Source organism: Dendrobates tinctorius, unplaced genomic scaffold (genome assembly GCF_039654945.1).
Source record: "Dendrobates tinctorius isolate UK_male_01 unplaced genomic scaffold, ASM3965494v1 ptg000143l, whole genome shotgun sequence".
Classification (NCBI taxonomy): domain Eukaryota; kingdom Metazoa; phylum Chordata; class Amphibia; order Anura; family Dendrobatidae; genus Dendrobates; species Dendrobates tinctorius.
This window is the reverse complement of record NW_027361810.1, coordinates 41,863,198-41,886,155: the sequence shown is the minus strand read 5'-3', so window position 1 is coordinate 41,886,155 and position 22,958 is coordinate 41,863,198. Positions and strand designations below refer to the sequence as shown.

The window sequence follows — 22,958 nt, the reverse complement described above, 5'->3', positions numbered from 1 at the left end:
GCCACTGAGAATGCTGTGATCGGTGACTGTAGCCGCTCCAGCCGCACCTCTATGACTAAAAGCCAAGTTTCCAGGAGGAATAAAGTTGTTGTTTTTTCCCGGTAGCTGCTTTCAGTAAGCCGGCCGGGCAGCATTGTAACGCTATTAACCTAATAACGTTTGGTGACATGACTGATTCCCTTTTTTTTTTACCGCTGGAGTGGTGCTTCGAAACTAAAGTCCCTGCCCCTTATTTCATACTCGCTCTCCTGCATCTTCACCTTTTTTTTACGCGCCACTCCGGTCCCGCGGCACCATCTTGTAACCGCAAATGTTGCGTCACGAGCAGTCAATGCAATTCTCTGCGAGCCAGTACTAGGCTCTCATAGACTTGTATTGAGTTGTGATCTCCGGATTGCACCATCAAACACTAGAGCGAAGTGACATAAAGGAAACCGCTGGATTGGCGCTTTATCACATTAAGGATGCAGCCAGTTTTAATTTTTTTTTTTTCCACCTCTTCTTTTGTGTGCCATAACTTTGAAGAGCCATTTTTCTTTCAACATACCGTATATACTCGAATATAAGCCGAGATTTTCAGCCCAAAAAATTGGGCTGAAAGTCCCCCTCTCGTCTTATATTCGAGTCATATACAAAGGGGGTCAGAGGGGGAAGGGGGAAGGGGATGTCAGATCATCCTCACCCTTCTCTGCAGCTCCCCTGCTTGTTCTATGTTGTCGGCGCTGCTCTCTGACTGCTTCAGCTGTCAAATGGTACCCGCTCATTAAATATGCGCATATTTAATGAGCGGGTACCACGTGACCGCTGAACCAGGAAGAGAGCAGCGCCGACATCATGGAACAACAAGCAGGGCAGCTGCAGAGACAAGCGCCAGGACCCGGTGAGTATGAACGCGGGGGTTGGGAGGCATAGTCACCTGTCGCTGCGCTCTGCTGTCTTGCGTCCTCTGCAGTGACAATCAGGTCAGAGGGCGCTATCGTTCTCTGCCTGCACAGTCACTGCAGAGCGCAACGCTGATGAGCAGGGGGCAGCGACTGAGGTGACTATACAGGTTTTTGTTTTTTTTTGTAAGGGAGGCAGCGGCAGCAGCAACATGATGGGGCCACTCACTGTGCAGAAAAGCTGGGGCCACTCACTGTGCAGAAAAGCTGGGGCCACTCACTGTGCAGAAAAGCTGGGGCCTCTCACTGTGCAGAAAAGCTGGGGCCTCTCACTGTGCAGAAAAGCTGGGGCCTCTCACTGTGCAGAAAAGCTGGGGCCTCTCACTGTGCAGAAAAGCTGGGGCCTCTCACTGTGCAGAAAAGCTGGGGCCTCTCACTGTGCAGAAAAGCTGGGGCCACTCACTGTGCAGAAAAGCTGGGGCCTCTCACTGTGCAGAAAAGCTGGGGCCACTCACTGTGCAGAAAAGCTGGGGCCACTCACTGTGCAGAAAAGCTGGGGCCACTCACTGTGCACCCTCGGCTTATACACGAGTCAATAAGTTTTCCCAGTTTTTTGTCGCAAAAATAGGGGGGTCGGCTTATACTCGGATCGGCTTATACTCGAGTATATACGGTAGACACCGGGCGGCTTTTTTTTTTGTTTTTTGCTTTTTACAGGATGAGTTTTAGTTTTAAATGACGCCATTCATTTTATCATACAGTGTACTGAAAGGTGGGGGATGTGGATGTCAAGTGCAGCTAAATGGTGAGAAAGAATACGATAAACACAATTCCAGGGCTGTAGATGCCTCTGCTGACATCGCCTTCATCCAGTTTCCTCTACCAACATTTACATTCCTGGAGTGTCAGGGATGTGTGTTTGCTATTAGTTGTGTTTGTTTTCAAACAAGTGTAGCTGATTGTGTATTTCTTTCCAGCCTGTATGCTTTATACCATCCACAACACATTCGGTGACATTGAAGATAAAATAATTGCAGATCTCGGCTGTGGGTGTGGAGTGCTCAGCATCGGAGCAGCGGTATTAGGTGCTGGGTAAGTACCAAGTTAACCTAAGGGTCCCGTTACACTAAGCGACACACCAGCGATCCCGACAACGATACGACCTGTAAGGATTGCTGGTGCGTTACTACATGATCACTAGTAAGCTGTCAAACAGGCAGATCTACTCAACGACGCAGCAACGATTCGGCGATCCGTATAATGACCTCGGCGGTCGTTGGGAACTTGTCACACAGTAGCTATTCTGACGACACACGCCCGCGTCCCTGAGTTCCACGTCGCCAACGAGGTCGCTCGTTGGCATCAAACACAGCGATGCATGTCGGCTAGCGGGACGCCAGCGATCAAAAAATGGCCTGGGACATTCAAGCACAATCAGCCATATCCAGTGTGGTGGGGGGTGCGGTCGCCGCTATGTGTCACATGTAGCGAGATCGCTGGCGAGGTCACTGTTGCATCACAAAATCTGTGACGTTTCAGCGATCTCGTTATGTGAGACAGGGCCTTAAGTTATATTACTCCCTTCCCAACTGTGTGATTCTATTTTTGCAGTTTCATTTTTTTTCCTCCCCTTTCCAAGACCAATAGTCAGTATGCAGGTTCAGATTATCAAATATTATGAAAATAAAAGTGGATGTCTGAGGTCCTAAACAGGGAGAAATAGGGTTAAAGTAATCTGCGGTCATGACTGACTTGGGTTGATATTTGCTTCCTTTTGAAGACATTGGCAGCACTGCAATAACCGTGTTGCCACCATGGGAGATCGTCATAAGCCGAGTAATTTCTACTTTTTAATCAGCTTTTTATTCTTCCTTCTCCTTCTGTCTGGCAGGTTGTGCATAGGATTTGACATAGATGAAGACGCACTGGACATATTTAGGACGAATGCTGAAGAATTTGAGCTTCCAAATGTTGATCTGGTTCAGTGTGACGTCTGCTCGCTGCCATCTACCAGCTTAGAGAAGTCTGTGGATACGGTGATAATGAATCCTCCTTTTGGTACAAAGCATAATAGAGGTAGGATTCCTGGTCTGTGATACTTCTGGGCAGGTTCTTCAGACTTGTTTCTTACACGACACATATAGTAGTAAAGATGACACCAGCAGGAAACCTCTGGGTACGTCCACATAGGATCGATATGCAGCTACAGATTTGTATGTGGAAAATCCACTTTACTCTGTCGCCTTATTGGGGGACACATAACCGTGTTATGCTGCTGTCCACTAGGAGGCGACACTATGCATAATCTGAAAAAGATTAACTTTGGCTCCTCCTCTGCAGTATACACCCCTGGACGGCGTCAGCCTTCTCCAGTTTTTGCTTAGTGTCGCAAGGAGGCACACCTTTTTTTCTTTTTTTCCTTTCGTCGGAACAGATGAAGAAAAGTGGGTCTCCAGCGAGACTCCTGGCATGGCTCCTTCCTTGGCCCCCTTTTTAGGGGTGCCCAGTTGAAGTAGAGATGGCGGTCCCCCATGTCGCTCCTTCCCCAGTCCCTCGGGTACTGGTCCGAAGTTGAGACCCCCCCTCCTTCCCCAACCCCCTTCAGGGTCTGGGTTGAGGTTGAGGCAAGGATGAAGACCCCCTGACGGTGACAGACGCACCCTCCCTAATCCCCCGCAGGGGGCATTAGGTTGAGACGCTGCAGGTAGGGTCGGAGTACAGACAGCATTCTGCACCAGGGACCCCAGCCCAGCTGTGGGATCCTGCTGGGGCCGGGGGAGGGTGCAGGCAGACGTGGCACAGCAGAGACAGGGCTTTCTGCGCCCCTGCCTCTGCAGCAGCAGTGGCTCCATGGCGCTCCAGGGACCCTCCACACAGGAACCGCTAGCACTGCTGCCCCCACCGCTAGCCAGTCGCCCATTCTGGGGGGGTCCGGTGCAAATCCGACCCCCTCCCGGACTACCGCGCCGCTCTGGAGCCCTCCTGGGCATCAGGCCTCTAATTTAGACCGCGGCTTCGGCCTAGCCGAAGCCGCCGCCTTTTCCCCGACCCGCCCCTGGCACGCCCCCCCCGGATGACGAAAATGACACTGCAGTGTCATAGAAGGGGCGGATCGAGGCAGGAAGGGCGCGCTTTTACATGGCCCAGCGCGCCCTTTTCCAGCTCTCCGCCCCCTTCCCTCTCCACCTCAGGATCCGGTGGCCATCTTGCTGCACCTGGAGGAAGGCAGCACAGAGTCTCCGGGGGGCACAGGACATGGGGCTTATCAGCGCTGGACCTAAGGGGAGCACCGGTGGGGTAAGATCACAGCTGGGTTCTGGACTCAGCTGTGAATTCCTATAACCTATAGCGCTCTCCTACTCCTTTTTCCTCTGCGTAGATACCCCTGTAGGGTCTCTATTAATCAGCCTAGGTACTATGTCGGGCTCAAAGAAAAGAACCAGGCAAGACTGCTTTTATGCAGTCTGCACAGCCTGCAAGGCCACTCTCCCCAGCGGCAGCACGTATCCGCACTGCCGGGACTGTACCCAAAAAAACGGAGCAGAACCCCAAGAAGTCCCTACCAACGCTTCTGCGACCGCTACTGCGCTGGAATGGGCAACTCAGATGTCGCAGTCTATGACACAGTCTATAGATAACCTGACCTCCACATTACTGCAGGGTCATGTCTCCGCTATGAACGTTACCCAGCAAAGGGACGTCCGGTCTCAGGATCAGGGCGCTTCCGACAGTTCGAGGCGTAAGCGGACCCACAGGTCGCGTTCAGCTGTGTCCTCACATAGCAATAGGTCTTCCCCCTCCAGGGAAAGACACAGTGGCCTCAGGTCACCGAGGCCGTCCCCTGATAGAGAAGGACAATGCGGATCTCCACAATGATCCCAAACTACGGGAAACCTCCGCTCTAGTTCGCCCGCTAGGGATCTCCTTAGCGATGCGCAGGACTCAGAGGGCATATGTGACTCCAATTCAGATAACGAAACAGAGAACGCTTTGCTCCCTAGTCCCCCTAGCAATACTGCGATAGTTGAGGATATCGTCTCTTCCATCCTTCGGGTGCTGGACATTTCAGATCCAACCCCGGAAGCACCAGAACACAACATTTCCTTTGAAAGTGTTCAGAAACCATCGAAGGTCTTCCCTAATCACCCGGAATTCCAAAAAATCCTTTCTAAGCATTTTTCGCAGCCTGAGAAAAAATTCGCCAATCGCAAGTATTTGGAAGCAAAATACCCCTTTCCACAGAAAGACACCAAGGATTAGACAGATCCGCCTGAAGTGGACCCTCCAGTCTCTGGGCTGGCAGCACAAACGCTTCTCTCGCTGTCGGACAGATCAACCCTCAAGGACACGGCAGACAGACAAGTCGAACGCATGGCTCGTTCAATCTTTGAAGCGGCAGGTGCCTCTTTGGCTCCCGCATTTGCTTTAGTCTGGGCAGCCAAGGCCATCATGGCTTGGGCTGCTCTATTGCAAAAGGGCCTTCAAGCTTCAAATCCTCAGATGGCGGACCAGGCGGTGCAAATTGCAGTGGTGGCAGATTACATGGTCCTTGCAGCGTTGGACTCTGCAAGAGGAATAGCGGGAATAGCATCAAACGCCATTACAATCCGGCGTATTCTCTGGCTAAGAGAATGGAAAGCGGATGCGGCCTCAAAAAAGTCCCTAACAAATCTCCCGTACTTCAGTGGCCGTCTTTTCGGTGAAAAGCTGGATACAATGATATCCAATGCTACCGGGGGCAAAAGTACTTCCCTCCCTCAACTAAGACCAAAACGCACGTTTAAAAGGCGTAATCACTCGTTTCCGATCCTTTCGGAATTCTTCGGGCTGGTCCGTCTCACGCCCAGCACAAAACCGTAATCGTTCCCCCCGCAGGGACAACACACGGCGGCACAGAGGCCGGACAGGAACTGGCAATCAAAGGCAAGCCAGGCAAAACCTAAAGGAGGAAAACCTCAGACTTTTCCCTCGTCCTGACTCATGCCCTCTCGAAGACACCCCACTTGTTGGCGGACGACTGCTACTCTTTCAGCAGGTCTGGCTGCCTATTACAGAAGACAAGTGGGTCAAGGAAATAGTGTCTTCAGGATACAAAATCGAGTTTACTACCAGCCCACCGCACAGGTTTTTTCCATCTGTCCCTCCAAAATCCCCGCTCAAAGCTCAGGCCTTCCGTCAAGCGGTTTCTTCCCTCCTGCGAGCAGGAGTCATAGTGCCAGTCCCAGCAGAACAGCGCTTCCGAGGGTTCTACTCCAACCTGTTCGTGGTGCCCAAGAAGGGAGGCAGCATCCGACCCATACTAGACCTCAAGCAACTCAACAAGTACGTTCGAGTTCGTCACTTCCGCATGGAATCCCTCCGGTCAATCGTTGCGTCTATGGAAAAAGGAGAATATCTTGCCTCCATAGACATACAGGACGCATACCTGCATATACCAATTGCTCCCGCCCATCAGAGGTTTCTCAGATTCGCAATCAACCAAGACCATTATCAGTTTGTGGCCCTCCCGTTCGGTCTGGCCACGGCCCCCAGAACATCTACAAAGGTCATGGCAGCTACCATGGATGTTCTGCACTCCAGAGGCATAGTAGTCGTTCCATACCTGGACGACCTTCTCATCAAGGCCTCCACCCTCAAGGACTGCGAGGTCAACGTCTCGATCACGATCGACACTCTGACGCGCCTGGGATGGTTAGTCAATTTACAGAAGTCCTCGACTACCCCGAGTCAGTCTCTGACCTTCCTGGGGATGCTATTCGACACCTCCAAGGGTCTGGTGATCCTCCCCAGGGACAAGGCACTGGCTCTCCGTCTGGGAGTTCACACACTCCTCCGCAAGTCCCCCAGATCTCTCCGGTATACCATGAGAGTACTTGGCAGGATGGCAGCAGCAATGGAGGCGGTACCATTTGCCCAGTTTCACCTCAGACCCTTTCAACTGGCCATCCTCAAGTCCTGGGACAGGAATCCGTTCTCCCTCGACAGGGAGTTCCGGTTATCAGCAAACACCAGGAGGTCCCTGCACTGGTGGCTCAAGCCAACCTCGCTTGCAAGGGGAAAATCCTTTCCGGTCAATGGAAGGTTTTGACCACCGACGCAAGCCTTATGGGTTGGGGCGCGGTGCACCTACATCACAGAGCGCAAGGCAGGTGGTCACCAAGGGAATCGACCATGCCCATCAACATCCTGGAAATTCGGGCCATCTTCCTGGCGTTGCAAGCCTTCCATCACTTGCTGGCAGACTTTCATATCAGAGTACAGTCGGACAATGCCACGGCAGTGGCATACGTGAACCATCAAGGCGGCACCCGCAGCATCCAGGCGATGACCGAAGTAACGCGTATCCTACAGTGGGCGGAGGATGCAAGGTCGGTACTCTCCGCGGTCCACATTCCGGGCGTGGACAACTGGGAAGCCGACTATCTCAGCCGACAAGGAATGGACTCTGGGGAATGGTCTCTCCATGCCGAAGTCTTCGGTCAGATCTGTCATCGTTGGGGGACCCCGGACGTGGATCTGATGGCATCCCATCTCAATGCCAAGGTTCCCAATTTCATGGCCAGGACGCGCGATTCGCGATCGCTCGGAGCAGATGCCCTGGTTCAGGACTGGACCCAGTTCCAGCTTCTGTACATTTTTCCACCCCTCCCCCTGATCTCCAGAGTCCTGAGGAAGATCAAACAAGAGGGTGTTCCCACCATTCTGATCGCTCCAGACTGGCCCAGGCGTACATGGTACGCCGACGTCGTGCAACTCACAGCAGACGCTCCCTGGCGTCTCCCCACACGTCCCGACCTCCTGTCACAAGGCCCGTTCTTCCACCAGAACTCAGGGGCTCTCAATTTGACGGAGTGGCCATTGAGACCTGGGTTTTGACCCAAGCAGGTTTTTCACCGGACGTTGTTAAAACCATGATCAGGGCTCGAAAGCCAACTTCAGCCAGGATTTACTATCGTACCTGGAAGGTTTTTCTTCACATGGTGCGACTCTCGTGGGCAGATTCCACTTCCCTATTCTCTTCCAAAGGCCCTCGGGTTCCTTCAGTCAGGCCTGGACGCCGGGCTATCCCTGGGCTCGCTGAAGAGCCAGGTCTCAGCGCTTTCAGTGCTCTTTCAGAGGCGTATTGCTAACAAGCCGCAAGTGTAGACTTTTCTCCAAGGGGTTTCCCGATTGGTTCCCCCCTACAAACGTCCGTTGGAGACGTGGGACCTCAACCTGGTCTTGACAGCACTACAGTCACCTCCTTTTGAACCCCTTAGGGTGGTCTCACTCCGCTTTCTATCGCAGAAAGTGGTTTTCCTGGTGGCAATCACCTCGCTACGCAGGGTGTCTGAACTTTCAGCTCTTTCCTGCAGACAACCCTTCCTGGTTTTTCATCAGGACAAGGTGGTTCTCCGTACAGTACCATCCTTCCTTCCGAAGGTCGGATCCAGCTTCCACCTCAATGAGGAAATATCACTACCGTCTCTTTGCCCGGCTCCCGTTCATAGGGTAGAGAAGGCTCTGCATACGCTTGACCTTGTCAGGGCATTGCGTGTTTACGTGTCTACGACTGCTCCTTTCCGGAAGTCTGATTCACTTTTCCTTCTTCCAGAAGGCGTTCGCAAGGGCCTACTGGCTTCCAAAGCCACCCTTGCTAGGTGGATCAAGTCCACCATTCAAGAGGCTTACCGCCTCAACAATTCTCCTCTTCCGGCCGGTATCACGGCACACTCTACGCGGGCGGTAGGGGCCTCTTGGGCCATTCGGCATCAAGCCTCAGCACATCAAGTGTGTAAGGCAGCCACTTGGACTAACCTGCACACATTTACAAAACACTACAGAGTGCATACCCAGTCCTCAGCGGATGCGAGCCTGGGTAGACGGGTCCTGCAGGCGGCAGTACTCCAAGTCTAGGGGACTGTCGGCACAATATTCGTCCACTGCTTCCCACCCAGGGACTGCTTTAGGACGTCCCACGGTTCTGTGTCCCCCAATAAGGCGACAGAGTAAAGGAGATTTTTGTGTACTCACCGTAAAATCTCTTTCTCTTAGCCTTTAATTGGGGGACACAGCTCCCACCCTGTAGCCCTTGCGGGCCGTTGTTACGGTTGGGTTCTCATATTGTTGTTTGAGCCTGTTTATAGTAGCCTTTTTTTTTTTACAGGCATGGTTATGTTTCTGGTATATTCCTCCTAATGCTTTTGCACAAAACTGGAGAAGGCTGACGCCGTCCAGGGGTGTATACTGCAGAGGAGGAGCCAAAGTTAATCTTTTTCAGATTATGCATAGTGTCGCCTCCTAGTGGACAGCAGCATAACACGGTTCTGTGTCCCCCAATTAAAGGCTAAGAGAAAGAGATTTTACGGTGAGTACACAAAAATCTCCTTTTTATTACAGTACGAACATTGTGGATCAGATTTTCGGGCAGTAGCACAAATTCAACTCTGGCTTTGCACGTTATGATTTTACATTTTTTCTTGTTTCACCTAGGCCTTCAGCATTGGTGTAGCAGAAGTAGCCAAGTCTTTTTTGCTGCAGTCCTAGGTGAATCCACAAATATTGTACAATCAGTGTGCACAGATGTAGTGGACACTGTGTTACAGGGGTATCCTCAATTAAATTGCTTTAATTAGCATGAAATTAAGCAACTTTGCAATTGATGTTTATTTCCTGCAATTACAGCTTTTCTCTCCTGTCTTCAATGATCTCTGCAGCTACTTTGTAGAGATACAGCAGATCTAAGTTATGTATCATTAGGCCAGTGTCCCACTTGCAACTGCAATGCGAGAATCTCGCGCCTCAATACCCGGCAGCAGCATCTGGGACTGGAGTGTGCGGCTGCATGTATTTCTGTGCAGCTGAACGCTCCGCTTCGAGTGCCGGGCAGTGAGGCAAGAGACTCGCATTGCAGTTACAAGTGGGACACCGGCCTTACAAACACTTCCAGACCTGATCTCACGGCAGTCAGTGTTGGGGGGAAGATGAGACCTGACAGCTTTGTGAAATGATATCTGGAAGTATTTAAAAATTATTCAAGTTTCCCAATTCTTCATTAACACATGTCATGTTTCAGCAGGGAGAAAAGCTACAATAGCAGTCTGGTAACAGCTGTCTCTTAGGGTATTTTATTTTAAAGCACAATTAATTCCTTGATGTTGTCCAAGTGAAAAAGGTTAAATAATATACATGAAATAAAACAAGCCGATAGACTGGTAAGTGGGGAGACGACCCTGCGCTTGTGGTCTTACAATCAATGGGGTAGTGTTGGTGGAGAAAGTAGGCCAGGGGGTTGCAGCAGCTCTGGTAATTTTCCTGAAAAGACGAGTTTTGTGGTTGCATCTGAACGTTCCAAATGTGGGAGCAAATGGGACGTGTTACATCTGAATAGTCGCCTAAAATGTTGAATATTTTTACTCTAGTGTAAGATATGTAGTGCGACCTCCGCTTGGGACTGTGGCCCAATGAAACCTGAATAATTATCTAATATTGCTTCTGTTAGGCATGGACATGACGTTCCTGAAGAATGCTCTGCAGATGGCAAGAACATCCGTATATTCACTGCATAAAACATCTACAAGAGAAGTATGTGTGTATACGCCAACACTTATTCTGTAGAGTGAAACGTCGTCACAAAGGGACACCAAGAGCAGGTCTGTCTTATCTAGAAACGGCTTCTTATTCTTTTCCCAGCATGTTCAAAAGAAAGCTGCGGATTGGAAGGTGAAGATGGAAGTAATAGCGGGTAAGGAATTCCCAAATAATATAGTGAGATATTGGTCATCTTTCTTACTGCAAATATATTTTTACATATTTGTTGTAAAATATTTTATCAGTTTGTAGGCAGACAGTAAAAAAAAAAAGTCACCAAATCAAAAGGGAGCAGTGAGAAGAAAACTGACAATTTTTTTTTGTTTGTTTTTGTTTTTAAATCGGACATACGGGCCTTTTTATTTAGTGCTATTTTTTAATGGGGCAGTAATGCAGTGCAGCCTATAAACGATATTGAGAACCATGTGAGCTGCGCACATTTAGTAAAAAAACTTAAAATTAGCACTATATAAAAAGGCCCATTTCTGGAACCATAAGGTAGATGTAAAGTAAATTAAGTTACACTTGGAGCAAAAACAATGGCCACTCTTACCCCGGTGACTGGTCTTCTTTTTAAATTTGAGTCTCTTGTTTTACAGAGCTTCGGTATGATTTGCCAGCCTCGTACAAGTTCCACAAGAAGAAATGTGTAAGTTGTCTGCCGGCGGTAAAATGGTCTTGCCTGAAGGACGCCAGTGCATTCTGTAAATGGTGCACAGCAATAAGCTCGGCGGTTTTTATGCCGGCCATAGTGAGGGGGCAGGCTGCAGTGCGAGACAGGGACTGGGGTAATATTTGTGGCATAATAAATGCTAGCGCTAGTCATGAATTTGATAAGCTGGTCCCACCCCGGTGACTTTGTTGTAGCTGGGCAAAAATGGCATTAACACCAAGAGTTACGATTATTTTGCAACTTCTCAAAGCTTTTTTTGTGTTGTTTTTTTTTTTTTATACATCAGAATTCTGACATGGACGCTTTGAATTGGCCATCCACACACGTTTTTGCAGAAAGTACGTGTGACACACAGACCCCAATTGCTTCACCAGTACTTTCTGCTTTTTTTTTCACATGCAATAATTACCTAAGCGCCATTAGAATTTCTGCAGTCTTGTAGGGCCCCCCCAAAAGTATATTACATCATTAAAGGGATGAGCTGACGCAATTCCGGTCATCTGCTTTAAGTATCAATTGGGTTGAAATGGCACAGAAAGTTGATAATTCAAAACCAGTAACCATATTGTGGTTGGGGGGGGGGGATGCAGATGAGCAAGTAGGTACAATACCAAGGCATGTATACCACTATGTCTTAGCCAACGGTGGCAAACCACATGGCCGCTATGGGGCCCGTGAGTTGGGGGGGGGGGGTGTACGCCGGTGCCAGCATTGCCTCAACCGCACTTTCAACTGTATAAAAATCCTGGATGCCGACACAGTTGAAAAACAAATGATGGGAGAGGGAGCAGTCAGCGGACGCTCCCACTCCCATCATTCCCTCTTTGCATCTGAGCACTGCAATGTCTCTTTGCAGAGTACTGAGCACTGCAGCGGGTCAGAGAAGGTGCCCTGCAGAGACTGGAGCAGTGGGAAACGAGGAGAGGTATTTAGTCCATCATACTGTGTAGAGGGCTGTATAGGGGCCAGTATGCTGTTTGGAGGGGGCACGATTAAATAGTGTGGATGGTTGGGTTAGCATACCATGTGTGGAGGCTACTGTGGAAAAATACTTTCTCTACCGCTTCATTGGGGATACAGGTAACCATGGTTGCATTCTGCTGACACTATGCAAAAAAAAAGAATATCTCCCCAGCAGTGTACACCCCACTGACTGGCACCAAGTTAAAAAGTTTAGCTTTGTGGCAGTGGAGGCGGGCATGGGTCTTTCAGTACACTCCCCGTATCATCATCTGTCTATTCGGCAGGACCCGAACACACGAGATGTGTTCGGGTGATCCGAAAGATGGTCCTGCCCGCTGGCCTATCAGAGCCAGACGACGTCAGGAGCTACAGACGTCCCGCAATCCGGTGAGAATTGGACGTCTTATTGTGCTTCAGAGAGGGTTGGAGAACTACCTTTCCACAGGTCCCCCCCCTTCCTCTGTTCCCCTGTGTAGGTAGTATTCTACTTTACATTAAGCCTTCCAAAGTTAAATCCGTACTATAGCTAGGCGCCCACAGGTGTGTATATATGTATGTGGTGTCTGTCTCTGGGCATAGGGCCCTCCCTCCTCCTCGCCAGCCTCTCTACGTAGCCAACTTATCAGACCAGATCTCTCAAGTGGGAAAATATGTAGTTGCTGCCTTGTTGGATGCCGCCTCAGCTGCAGCTCAAGTGTCCAGTAAAATAGTGGCCATCCGCAGAACAATCTGGCTCAAGGCATGGCAGGCAGACTTGTCTTGCAAGAAGTCTCTGACCTGTTTGCCCTTCCAGGGATTGCGACTGTTTGGAACCAGGCTGGACCAGATTATAATGGAGGCCATCGATGGGAAAAGTGCTCTTCTTCCTCAGACCAAGCCTCAGCACCTTCCCCTTAAGCGAAAGTGTCAGTCCTTTCGTTCTTTTTGGCGCTTCTCGTCCGTGGAAGAGTCTTCTTGCCAGGACAGTAAAAGGACTTCTTTCAAACTAACACCCTCTTAGCGTCCTCGCAGTGCACAAGGCAGATTCTTCAGGAGCAGACCTAGCAGGTTCTCCTCCGCATGACACTTCTCTGCTGTCCATGGAGCCTCCCAGGGTGGGCGTGTCGATATAGCTATTTAGGGAGGGCTAAATTAACCCTTCACGGTTGATCCAGTGATTTCCAAATTAATCCACAGGGCATTGCTAGCAACTGGGAATGACCACACGGAGACTGGGGTCTCTGTACAGGAGGATCGAGACAGATCACTAGCACCCTTTATTTTAGTCACTTCTTCTTTTATAATATTTTGCTTAATTATGCAAAGTTCTCAACTACCAATAGCATCATTTCACTTTATACGCCAATAATATTGCAAGAAAACCGGAAACTGCATATATGTCCGTATCCAAATAGCATAGAAAGTAGTATAATGGCATATTATTCAGAATTCTACACCCCTGGTTCCCTTATCTTGCACCTGATGGGAACAGTCTGGTTTTATGACAGCTTGTACATTTTCATCCTAATTACAAAAATTTATCTTACAGCAACAAAAATAGAGAAACGAAACCTTCAGAGAATGGAGAAAATGAAACTTCAGCTCTGATTTTAGTTTTAACCCTTCACAATACCCCCTAGATACATTTTTTTAATACCTATGCAGCATCAGAGGTGCTATCCCAAGCTAACAGCTTGAGGGGGTACTGGTCTTCACATGACTGATGCCGTGTTACCAGTCATGGCTGTCGTGGCGCACCCGTCCCCCCGGTATACTGCAATTCACAAATAACAATTTTTGAAGACGGTGGTGGAGATCTTTTGTAGGTAGCCCTGTGCTTGGCTTCAATATCTTCATCAAGTAGCCTTTTGAGATCGGTGCAGAGAAGAGCAGCGGCAACGACGCCTTTGGTATCATCATTAGCTGTCTTAGTGCAGAATTTCCTAATACATACAGAAATACACCACAGAACAAGTTTTAGTGTCACATATACAACAAGGATACAGGCAGCAATGTGCAACAAGCTTTGTAAGATCCCAGCTATCCAGCCCCCAATTCCCTTAAATCAATTGGCTGGATTGAGAAAGGAGAAGGTGTCTGACCACCAACTGTCCTTAGTACGATCATTATCTTTATCGTATTGATCTCTGTGAGTCTTTGAATATCTTCTAACTTTAACTTTTAACTTCTACCAATAATAATATGGAAGATGTGAAAAACCAAAACATTATGTCCCCTTTATTTGCTACTGGCTTGTTGGGTGATGAGGAGAACTTGAGTTTTGAGAAAGAACAAGCTATTGTTCGAAACGCGTAATCTACTACTTGTTACTCATGTGAACACACCATTTTTTGCTCTGTTTTGGACTTGTTTTTAACAATAAATTGGACTTGAATTTGCAAAGCTGGACCTTTTTTCTTTTTCCTTAGAACTTGATAGAGACCGTCCTACAAGAGTTCTAGTCTGTGCTTCCTGACATGCCTTTTCATGACTACCAAATCACCAGGCTTCAGATTATAACAGGTGTCGGTTTCTGCTGAATCTGGAAGGAAAGAAGAAACTAGAGCATGGGTGTTGGCAAGATTTTTACTAAGCTGAATAACACATTGAACAGCACGGTCAGTTTCTTCTGATAACTGCTGAGGCTGGAAATTTGCAACTGGGGGCCTAGTACCAAACAATATCTCGTATGGGGACAGGCCATATTTTGCAATAGGGGTAGTACGAATGTGGTATAGTACAATGGGTAGTAGCTCTGGCCATGGAGCCGTAGTCTCCTGCATCATTTTGGTCAATTGTCCCCTCAGTGTGCCGTTCAGCCTCTCAACTTTCCCACTGGATTGTGGGTGGTACGGAGTATGGAGGGCTACAGTGGATCCAAACATTGTCAGAACTTCTTGGAACACATGAGAAGAAAAGGACGGGCCTTGATCACTTTCAACAACTTCTGGAACCCCATATCTGCATATAACTTCCATCACCAGTTTCTTCGCTGTGGTCTTTGCAGTCATGTTGGTAACAGGGAATGCTTCCGGCCAACTGAAGAACCGGGGCTCAGTAGAATTTTTGCACCAATGCGAGGGCCTGATTCTTTACTCGATGTGTAGGTCCATGTGCCCATGTGGAAATAGCAGGGTACATCCGCTTAGGGAGACACATGAGTTGGTCCTTTTTCCAGAGACCATTATCCATACGTGCTCCATCAGTCTTCCATTGCTTCACCTCTTCCTTTGGAGACATTCTCTGCATCGTCATAAAGCGGTCTCGCGGGGTCCGACAGAAAACTTCAGTCTGTTGTAGATCATCAGTTTCTTGTTGGGTCAATGCTTCTTGTTACTGTTTATGCTGAGAGCGTGTGGTCACCATAGTTGGTATGGTTGGTTCAACGTGTAAGAGCGGCGGCTTTTGCTTGCATATCCGCAAATGTGTTGCCAACAGTCTGTGGACTGATCCTAGGACCGTGCGCCTTAACTTTGATAATAGCCACCTGAATAGGTAATTTGATCGAGTCCATGAGGGTTTTAACAGCTTCAGCATTTTTCACTGGAGTTCCGGCAGTAGTAATAAACCCTCGATTGGCCCATAGAGCCCCAAAATCGTGAGTAATACCAAATGCATACCGTGAGTCCGTGTATATATTAGCCCGTCTGTTCTTGGCCAAAGTTTATGCAGCAGACAGAGCCTGGAGTTCTGCTTCTTGTGCTGACTGTGAAGGCGGGAGTGCAGCTGCGTGCACTACAGTGTCCTCTGTGGTAACAGCATATCCCGTGTGGAATCTACCAAACTCGTCAGCATATCTTGAACCATGACTGAATTCATCACTGCCATCTTTCCTTATAGTTCATTATACCGTCTTTCAAGGCATTGTAAAGGGGATGCATTATGCGGGATGCATCCGGTATCCACTGACAAAAATAAGTGCATAGTCCAAGAAAACCCTGGAGTTCAGTTTAATCTAGTTTCATCTTTTGGGAAAGGAAGGGGAGCTGGCAGCTATTTTTCTTTCTTCTGCGAGGTGTCGGGCACCCTGAAGGAGACAGTGACCCAAGAATATCACTTGACCAAGGCAGAACCGATGTCTCGAGGCCGAAACCCGACAGTTCAGTGCAGCCAGATACTTGAGGAGACTAACAGTGGCAGCAATGGCAAAAGACACCTGCTCTTATTTTTATTTTTATTTTTTTGCAAACTGGTTGGGACTGTTTTGGGCCCCTTGTGGCATCTGTGGGAAAGGCATCCAAAATACAGATTTCCTCACTGTCTTCATCTACATAGGGGTGATATAACGTAAGAACCATCTGACCATCATCTTGGAATTGTATTCTGGAGCGGAACTGTGATAATAAATCTGCCCCTAGTAAATTTACTGGACATGTGGGAGAGATTACAAACTGAGTAGTAACCTCTGGGAAAGGTCCCACAGGGATAAATTTGTAAAAATATATTTATTGGGTCTACCATCTACTCCGATTAAAACAGCGGCCTGTATGACAATCTCTCTGAAAGTGTCTGAGTCGGGCACAGCGCCAGCATTGCAGACAAGAATTAGTAGGGAGGGGCTGAGGAGCAGGGTTCCCAGTCATAGGATTAGGAGCTGAAGTCTGAGCGGGGGCCAGAGTTTGCTGTGTGCTCGCAGCAGGGCTGGGCGCGATGGTGGGGGCTGCTGTTAGAGCAGGGGCTGTCACAGCTGCTGCTGTTTTATTTTTCTATTTTCTTGCTGCTGCAGAGCGGGCTAAATTCTTCTGAAAACTTTTTACTTCCAAAGCATAATCCGGTGTGGAATTCTCAACGTTAGGTCTAACAGACATTATCACCTCTTGCAATTCCGGCCTGAGGCCGGACATCAAAGCTGCCACAAAAAGATGTGTATGGGCTTTATTATACAGTGAGAATCCCAGATCTCTAAATACTACCATAAGACGCCCATAGAACTCGGCAGTCTCCCCCTTGGCCTGTGTGACATCTGTGAGAGAGGTAGCTTGGTCCGCTAATCTATCTTGTGCCCAAACCTTTAAAGCATTGCAGAAATGAACACCACTCTTATAGGTTTCCCCATCCAGATTCATATTATATATTATGCCACCCTCAATAATTGGAAAATACCCCTCCCCAGCTTTTACTCGAAGTATGTGTAATAGATCTCTTCGGGGAGTGGAATAAATCTCTCGATTTGCTGCCATTTGCCTGTAGAAAGTCATGGGGGAAGTCTCTGGATTTGGTAATTGATTGCAAAGGGTGTCTATTTGGGATGGGGTGAAGGGAGTACACTCATAACCACTATCAATATTAGACATAGCGGGAACTGAGGCTGGCGGCGGTTGATAATAGGTACCGTCAGAGTTTAACAAAGGAAAGGTGGGGGCGGGGGCTGCTTCTCCCAGTCTCCTTGTACAATTGTCATCTAGCAGGGAGACCTCTTCTTTCAAATCATTCTATTTGTCTGCCTGACACATCAGTTTCGATATCAGTTTCTTCTTTAATCACTTCCTCAATTCTCCCACCACAGTCACTTTCTTGAACCACAAAACATCCAGCCCTTGCCATAATAAGACTAGTTTTCCTTCAACATAGCAGTAACAGAAACAATCAGAATTCACTTTCTCTGTTCTTCCTAACACCTTCGTCACACAATTCATATGCCAAGCCACAAAATTCTTCTTTTCCTTCCACGAATTCTCTCATTTAGAGCTAAATATCCTTACTTCAGTTGTGCACAGTACTGGCGGCCGTTTCAGTCTCTGTTCCACTGGGTCAATAATCCCCCTCTGGGATACCCAAAATTCAACGCGGTACTCAGTGAAAGGAGGAGGGCGTCTCAGACTATCCCTCCGGACACCTCTGGTTATATATATATCTATATATACCTGAGTTACGTATCCTACCCAGTCTTCGATCACATCACCACGCCTGACTCTAACAGTGACCAGGATTTCAGGACATTTTGACTATAAAGAGCCACAATCACTGGTCAATCGGGGTGTCCGTCCCTTATGAGGTACGGTTCGAGCACTGGGCCCCCAACGGGACTGCACCTCTATGATTCCACCCATGAATCACCCCACCATCAAGGACAAACCTCAGATTATCTTTGCAGCAACAAGCACAGGAAAACCACACCAGCGGTCAGTCTGAACAGTATAACTGACAACTTACCGTGCTTGTTGTGGGGGATGATCAGTCCCAATTTTCCAGCACCTGTGTCCGCTCCGAGGGTCCTTTGTCTTGTTGTCCTCCGGGGGCCCCCACGTTGGGCAGCCAGCTGTCAAGGTAGCTATTTAGGAGGGCTAAATTAACCCTTCACGGTTGATCCAGTGATTTCCAAACTAATCCACAGGGCGTTGCTAGCAACTGGGAATGACCACACGGAGACGGGGGTCTCTGTACTGGAGGATCGAGACAGATCACTAGCCCCCTTTAATTTAGTCACTTCTTTTATAATATTTTGCTTAATTATGCAAAGTTCTCAACTACCGATAGCATCATTTTACTTTATAAGCCAATAATATTGCAAGAAAACCGGAAACTGCATATATGTCCTGTAAGGATTCGGACTCGCTTAGGTGCGGCGGGAGTCAAACATGAGGCACGTTCCTTTAAAATTTCACAGGGTTTATTACTCCATAAACCAGAGACGGCACATAAACAGTCCTTAGCTGGGCTGTGTTCCCTCAGGTCCTGTGCACACAGGTCAGGGCAATGTCCAGAGCAGCGCTCTATCTGCAGCCGCAGACACAGGAAGGCTTCTCCTTCCTTGGAACACAGACCACTCTCTGTAGTGTCGCACCTGGACACATGGAAGTCTGTCCACACTCTGCCAGACTTCCTCACAGTCTCTCTCACATGTGCCAAACACCTTAATTACATAGCCCTGTAACCACACCCATAGGTGAGGTATGGATCACATGAGCTGGTCACATGGTCAGGACTTCACCACAGGTCCTGAACATACACATCTTCAGACAATACGGAGTACATTCCGCACCCAGTGCACTAAATGACATCTTTAGTGCTCATGTACACTATAGGCAAAATACTCCGGGTTGCATCGCAGGGAGCATCCCTCCGTGTGACATATCTCCCATTAACCACGCGATCACCTGTCACACCACATATCCCCCTCCTGCCTAAAGCCGTGGGGCTTGGCACTTTCTATTACTCGACCAGAGATCCTTCTGGGTCGTCTCTGCCAGTCAAATCGTCTATCAAAGTCAGGCCCTGCTAGTGAACTCTTCAGTAGGCGTCCCTTATCCGACTCTGTCTTGTTCTTTGATAAAGATGGGCCCACGTCAGACCACCCGCATCCCTGGCGGTCAGTATGGTGTTGCGACTCCCTTGCCCCCATACCTCTTGTCTGGACTGACTCTTTGTCACCACGTCTTCTACAGGGTCTCCTGCCTAGGTCACTCAGCTCTGAGCTAACTGAGGCATCACTACTTCCTCTTCCATCAGGCCACCTACTGTCCTCTCTCTGCTGGCCATTTCTCCTAAGGTCTATAAGGTCCCGAGAGCAGCCCTTCCATTTATCTCTATGTACTCTCTTATCTCCATCTTTAGGACTTCCAGTCTTAAGTGAACCTCTTTGCCTTTCTATACCGCGAGTTGAAGGAGGCGGCCATCTTCTTTCCATTTCCTCCAGCTCTCTACTGATCTGCTTCCTCTCAAGTCTTAGCTGCTCTACTTCTTTCAGGTATGACACGCGATACTCCAGGAGCATCCGGATATTCCCAAGGCTCTCCATGGACCCGACAACGAGGAATGGAACCATCCTATCTTCACCCTTGTCCTGGGTTTCGTCATTAGCCGGAATCCTCACTCTCATCACGCCAGACCTGTTCACCATGTCCTGCATCACTTTCCCAAACCTTCCGATGACTTTCCTCACCAGACCTCCGGGGACTTGAATGATGTCTTCTGCAATGCCCTGCTGACTTTGAACTTTCCTCGCACACTCTAGACATCGAGCGGCTTCTTTTTTTCCCAACAGGATCATCTGCCTTGTGCGGAGGCATTGTAGATGCATATCCCTCAGGATAGTAACCCGCTTCCTTGTGACTTCCTTAGATGACAGTATGACCAGCTGCTTCGTCTCTGGTGCCCAGATCACACTACATGCTTCTATAGCCTTCCTAAAGGCCTCATGCACACCTTCCTCAGCACAGGCTTCCTGCATGTCTTCTGGTACATCAATTACAACCTTGAAGGTCGTGGACTTGCTCTCACCCTGAACAGATGGCTCTGGGTTCCCTACGGACACTTCCCTCAAGATATCTGTCACGATTGGATGACTGTCTTGTGCAGCCCTTGGCTCACCATCTTCCTGAGATTTACAGTCTTCAGGACCCTTTTCCAAGATGGGCTTTGGCAGTTCTGCCTTGCTATCAGGCGGGCACGGCTGCTGTACGTCTTCGCCCATCCACTTCTCCCGTAGAAGACCTTTTCCTACTCCACTGAGTTCTTGCAGAACTTTATCTCGCTCCTCTGCCAGGTAGCGACGCTCATCCTCTCTCCTGAGAATCTCCTGTTGATACTTCTCTTGGGCCTCTCTGAGCACCTCCATATCTTCCAACAGGGTCTTGTTCATGGTTTTACACGCTGACAGGTGACCTCTGAGCTCAGAGACTTCCTTCTCCAGCTCATCCACTCTGTGCTCAGTCACTTGTCTCAGTGCTTTGCCTGCCAAGAGCTCAGACTCTAGGTGGTGCAACCGCTCCACCTGCGCGGAGTTGGCGACTTCCAGACTCGCCACCTTCAGACACTCCCTCGCCAGCTGCTGACACATCTCTTCGCGCCCTTGCTCCAAGTCTCGTAGGTGCGCTTCTACCTGGTGCAAACTGTCATTACACTGGATTCGTGCTTCTGTCTGACAAACACTGTCTTCAGCCCTAGTGGTTGCTACTGGCAATAACATATTACAGTCACGCCTGGTACCTGTGTCACACCCCACCGCATGGGAAAAGTTCATGTTGCTCTCTGTTCGGGTGTCAGGTCCACTCTTTTTAATTACCACACCACTATCAGTCTCTCTCTGGTACCCGTCAGGTGACATCATGTCCGTAAGTGGGGCCGACGCACTGTTCTCTCTGGTCATGCTTAACTTAGGCCTGTCAACTTTAGGAGGCGGACTTTTCACACCATTACCTCCCATACACATATCAACAGACACTTCTCCTTTTGTCCACCAGTCCCACAGGGCTTCTAAGTCCCGCCCTATTACCATAGTATACTGTAAGTCAGGGTCTACTGTCACTACATGGTACGTGGAACACTCAGTCGTGTCAATGTAGAGGTATGCTGTCAAAAGTTCTTTATCGTCCCCACCAAAGCCATTCACTCTCGTCACCGTCCCAGGCGACACAGAACGTCCAGGAGTGGTTCTTAGCACAGATACCGGACTCCCAGGGTCTAACAATCCCTTCACCCGTTCTCCATCCAGCCAGAAGGGGCACTGTAGTGTTGGTTCACTGACCAAGCTACTCACAGTCGTCTCATCTCCCAGCCCACGAGACGTCAGGTCCGTAAGTTGGGCAGATGTCCTTCTCCTTCCGGTCAGTTCTACCTCTGACCTGTCTACATCAGGAGCCGTCACTATCTTAGTGTCCGCTGGCCCCACAGTCGAAGCATCTCCATCGTCCGACCAAACGTCATCAAACAAAACAAAGTCCCGGCCCCTCTCCCAGGCATAGACTAAGTCCCATGGTATCCCTCCCCCTTGGCACTCACCACCTTTGGTCCCCTCAAACACTACTCTGTCTACTGCATAGTTCACCGTGACCCCGTGTTTACAGCGAACCCTGACGTTTTTCTCGGACAGAGAGAAAGTGAGAGGAGTTCCTGTCAGAGTCACCTGATTCTCTGATTCCAGCCGACCAAAGGCTCCTTCCCGGTGCAGCATCACTGTACACATCTGTGGCCCGTCATTACTACCTGGAAAGGATATTCCACATTCTGAAAAAGACCTGCACATACACTGCGGTACTCCAGACGTACCTACTGAGTCACCCAGTGCTGTCACTTCAAACTTGGCCCCTTTCTGGACCACCACCCCGCTTTGGGTTGCCGCCCCCTCCCGGGACTCCACCCCATTTTGGGTTACCACCCCAATTTGGGCCACCGCCCCCTTTTGGGACTCCACCCCTTTACGGGCTACCTCCCCGATTTGGGCCACAGTTCACACAGTACAGTTTTTTTTTTTTCTCCTTCAGGCTGGTACTGGCCCTTTAAGCACGACACCACTTCTTTCTGGCACTGCCTCAGCTCCTGCCGTCGCTCACAAGCAGCTGCTGGTGTCTCTGCAGCTCCTGCTGCGTCGTCTTCGTGGACCCGCCGATCCACCGGAAGCCACTTGTCGCCCTCAAAGGAAAAAAAAAAACCACAAAAGTGCACCCATAGGGCCTTACCAGTGCAGGTATAATGGGTATAAGGACATAATACAGGGTACTCACCCTTAATAGTTGTGTAAAGCCACAACTACTGTATCCGCTTAGTCATATGCAATAAAGCTGCAGCAGGATGGTGTAGACAGACAGCGTCTGCTACCAATGCTCAAATAGGAGATCCCAAAAAGAAAAACATCAGGTCCCCGCGCTGCGAGACCTTCGTGAGCGTACTGAGCCACAGCAAGCACTTTCAGGGTTTTTTTTTTTTTTTTTTGCAGAGAAGCGAGGAAAAGGGAAAAAAAAACACAAGCACAGTCTCTCACTGACTCTGGTCAGTGCAACACGGATTCCGGTCCGTTACCTGCTGGTGTCAGCCATACAGGTTCTCGGGTACCTTTTCTCCTCATAGGCATCCCACAAATCTCCATACAGTCATTTCCTCTGACCTCGGTCAGTATTACTCACGATTTTCCATACCGTCTGTGCTCCTGGGAATCGCTGCCCGCAGTCTCCACC

The 22,958-nt window shown here is 49.1% G+C and overlaps 1 protein-coding gene across 3 annotated transcripts in view; it reads left to right on the top strand.

Moving 5' to 3' along the window:
* METTL5 (methyltransferase 5, N6-adenosine) overlaps positions 1-22,958 on the top strand; it is a 33,726-nt gene that overhangs the window by 3,369 nt on the left and 7,399 nt on the right. For 2 of the 3 annotated variants that reach the window (XM_073545834.1, XM_073545833.1), the window contains exons 2-6: positions 1,859-1,973; positions 2,773-2,957; positions 10,363-10,445; positions 10,554-10,605; positions 11,051-11,100. In XM_073545834.1, the coding sequence (XP_073401935.1) occupies positions 1,859-1,973; positions 2,773-2,957; positions 10,363-10,445; positions 10,554-10,605; positions 11,051-11,100 (485 nt within the window). Of the gene's footprint in view, positions 1-1,858; positions 1,974-2,772; positions 2,958-10,362; positions 10,446-10,553; positions 10,606-11,050; positions 11,101-14,495; positions 14,544-22,958 lie in introns of those variants that run through there. The other variant, XM_073545835.1, reaches the window with a different exon arrangement.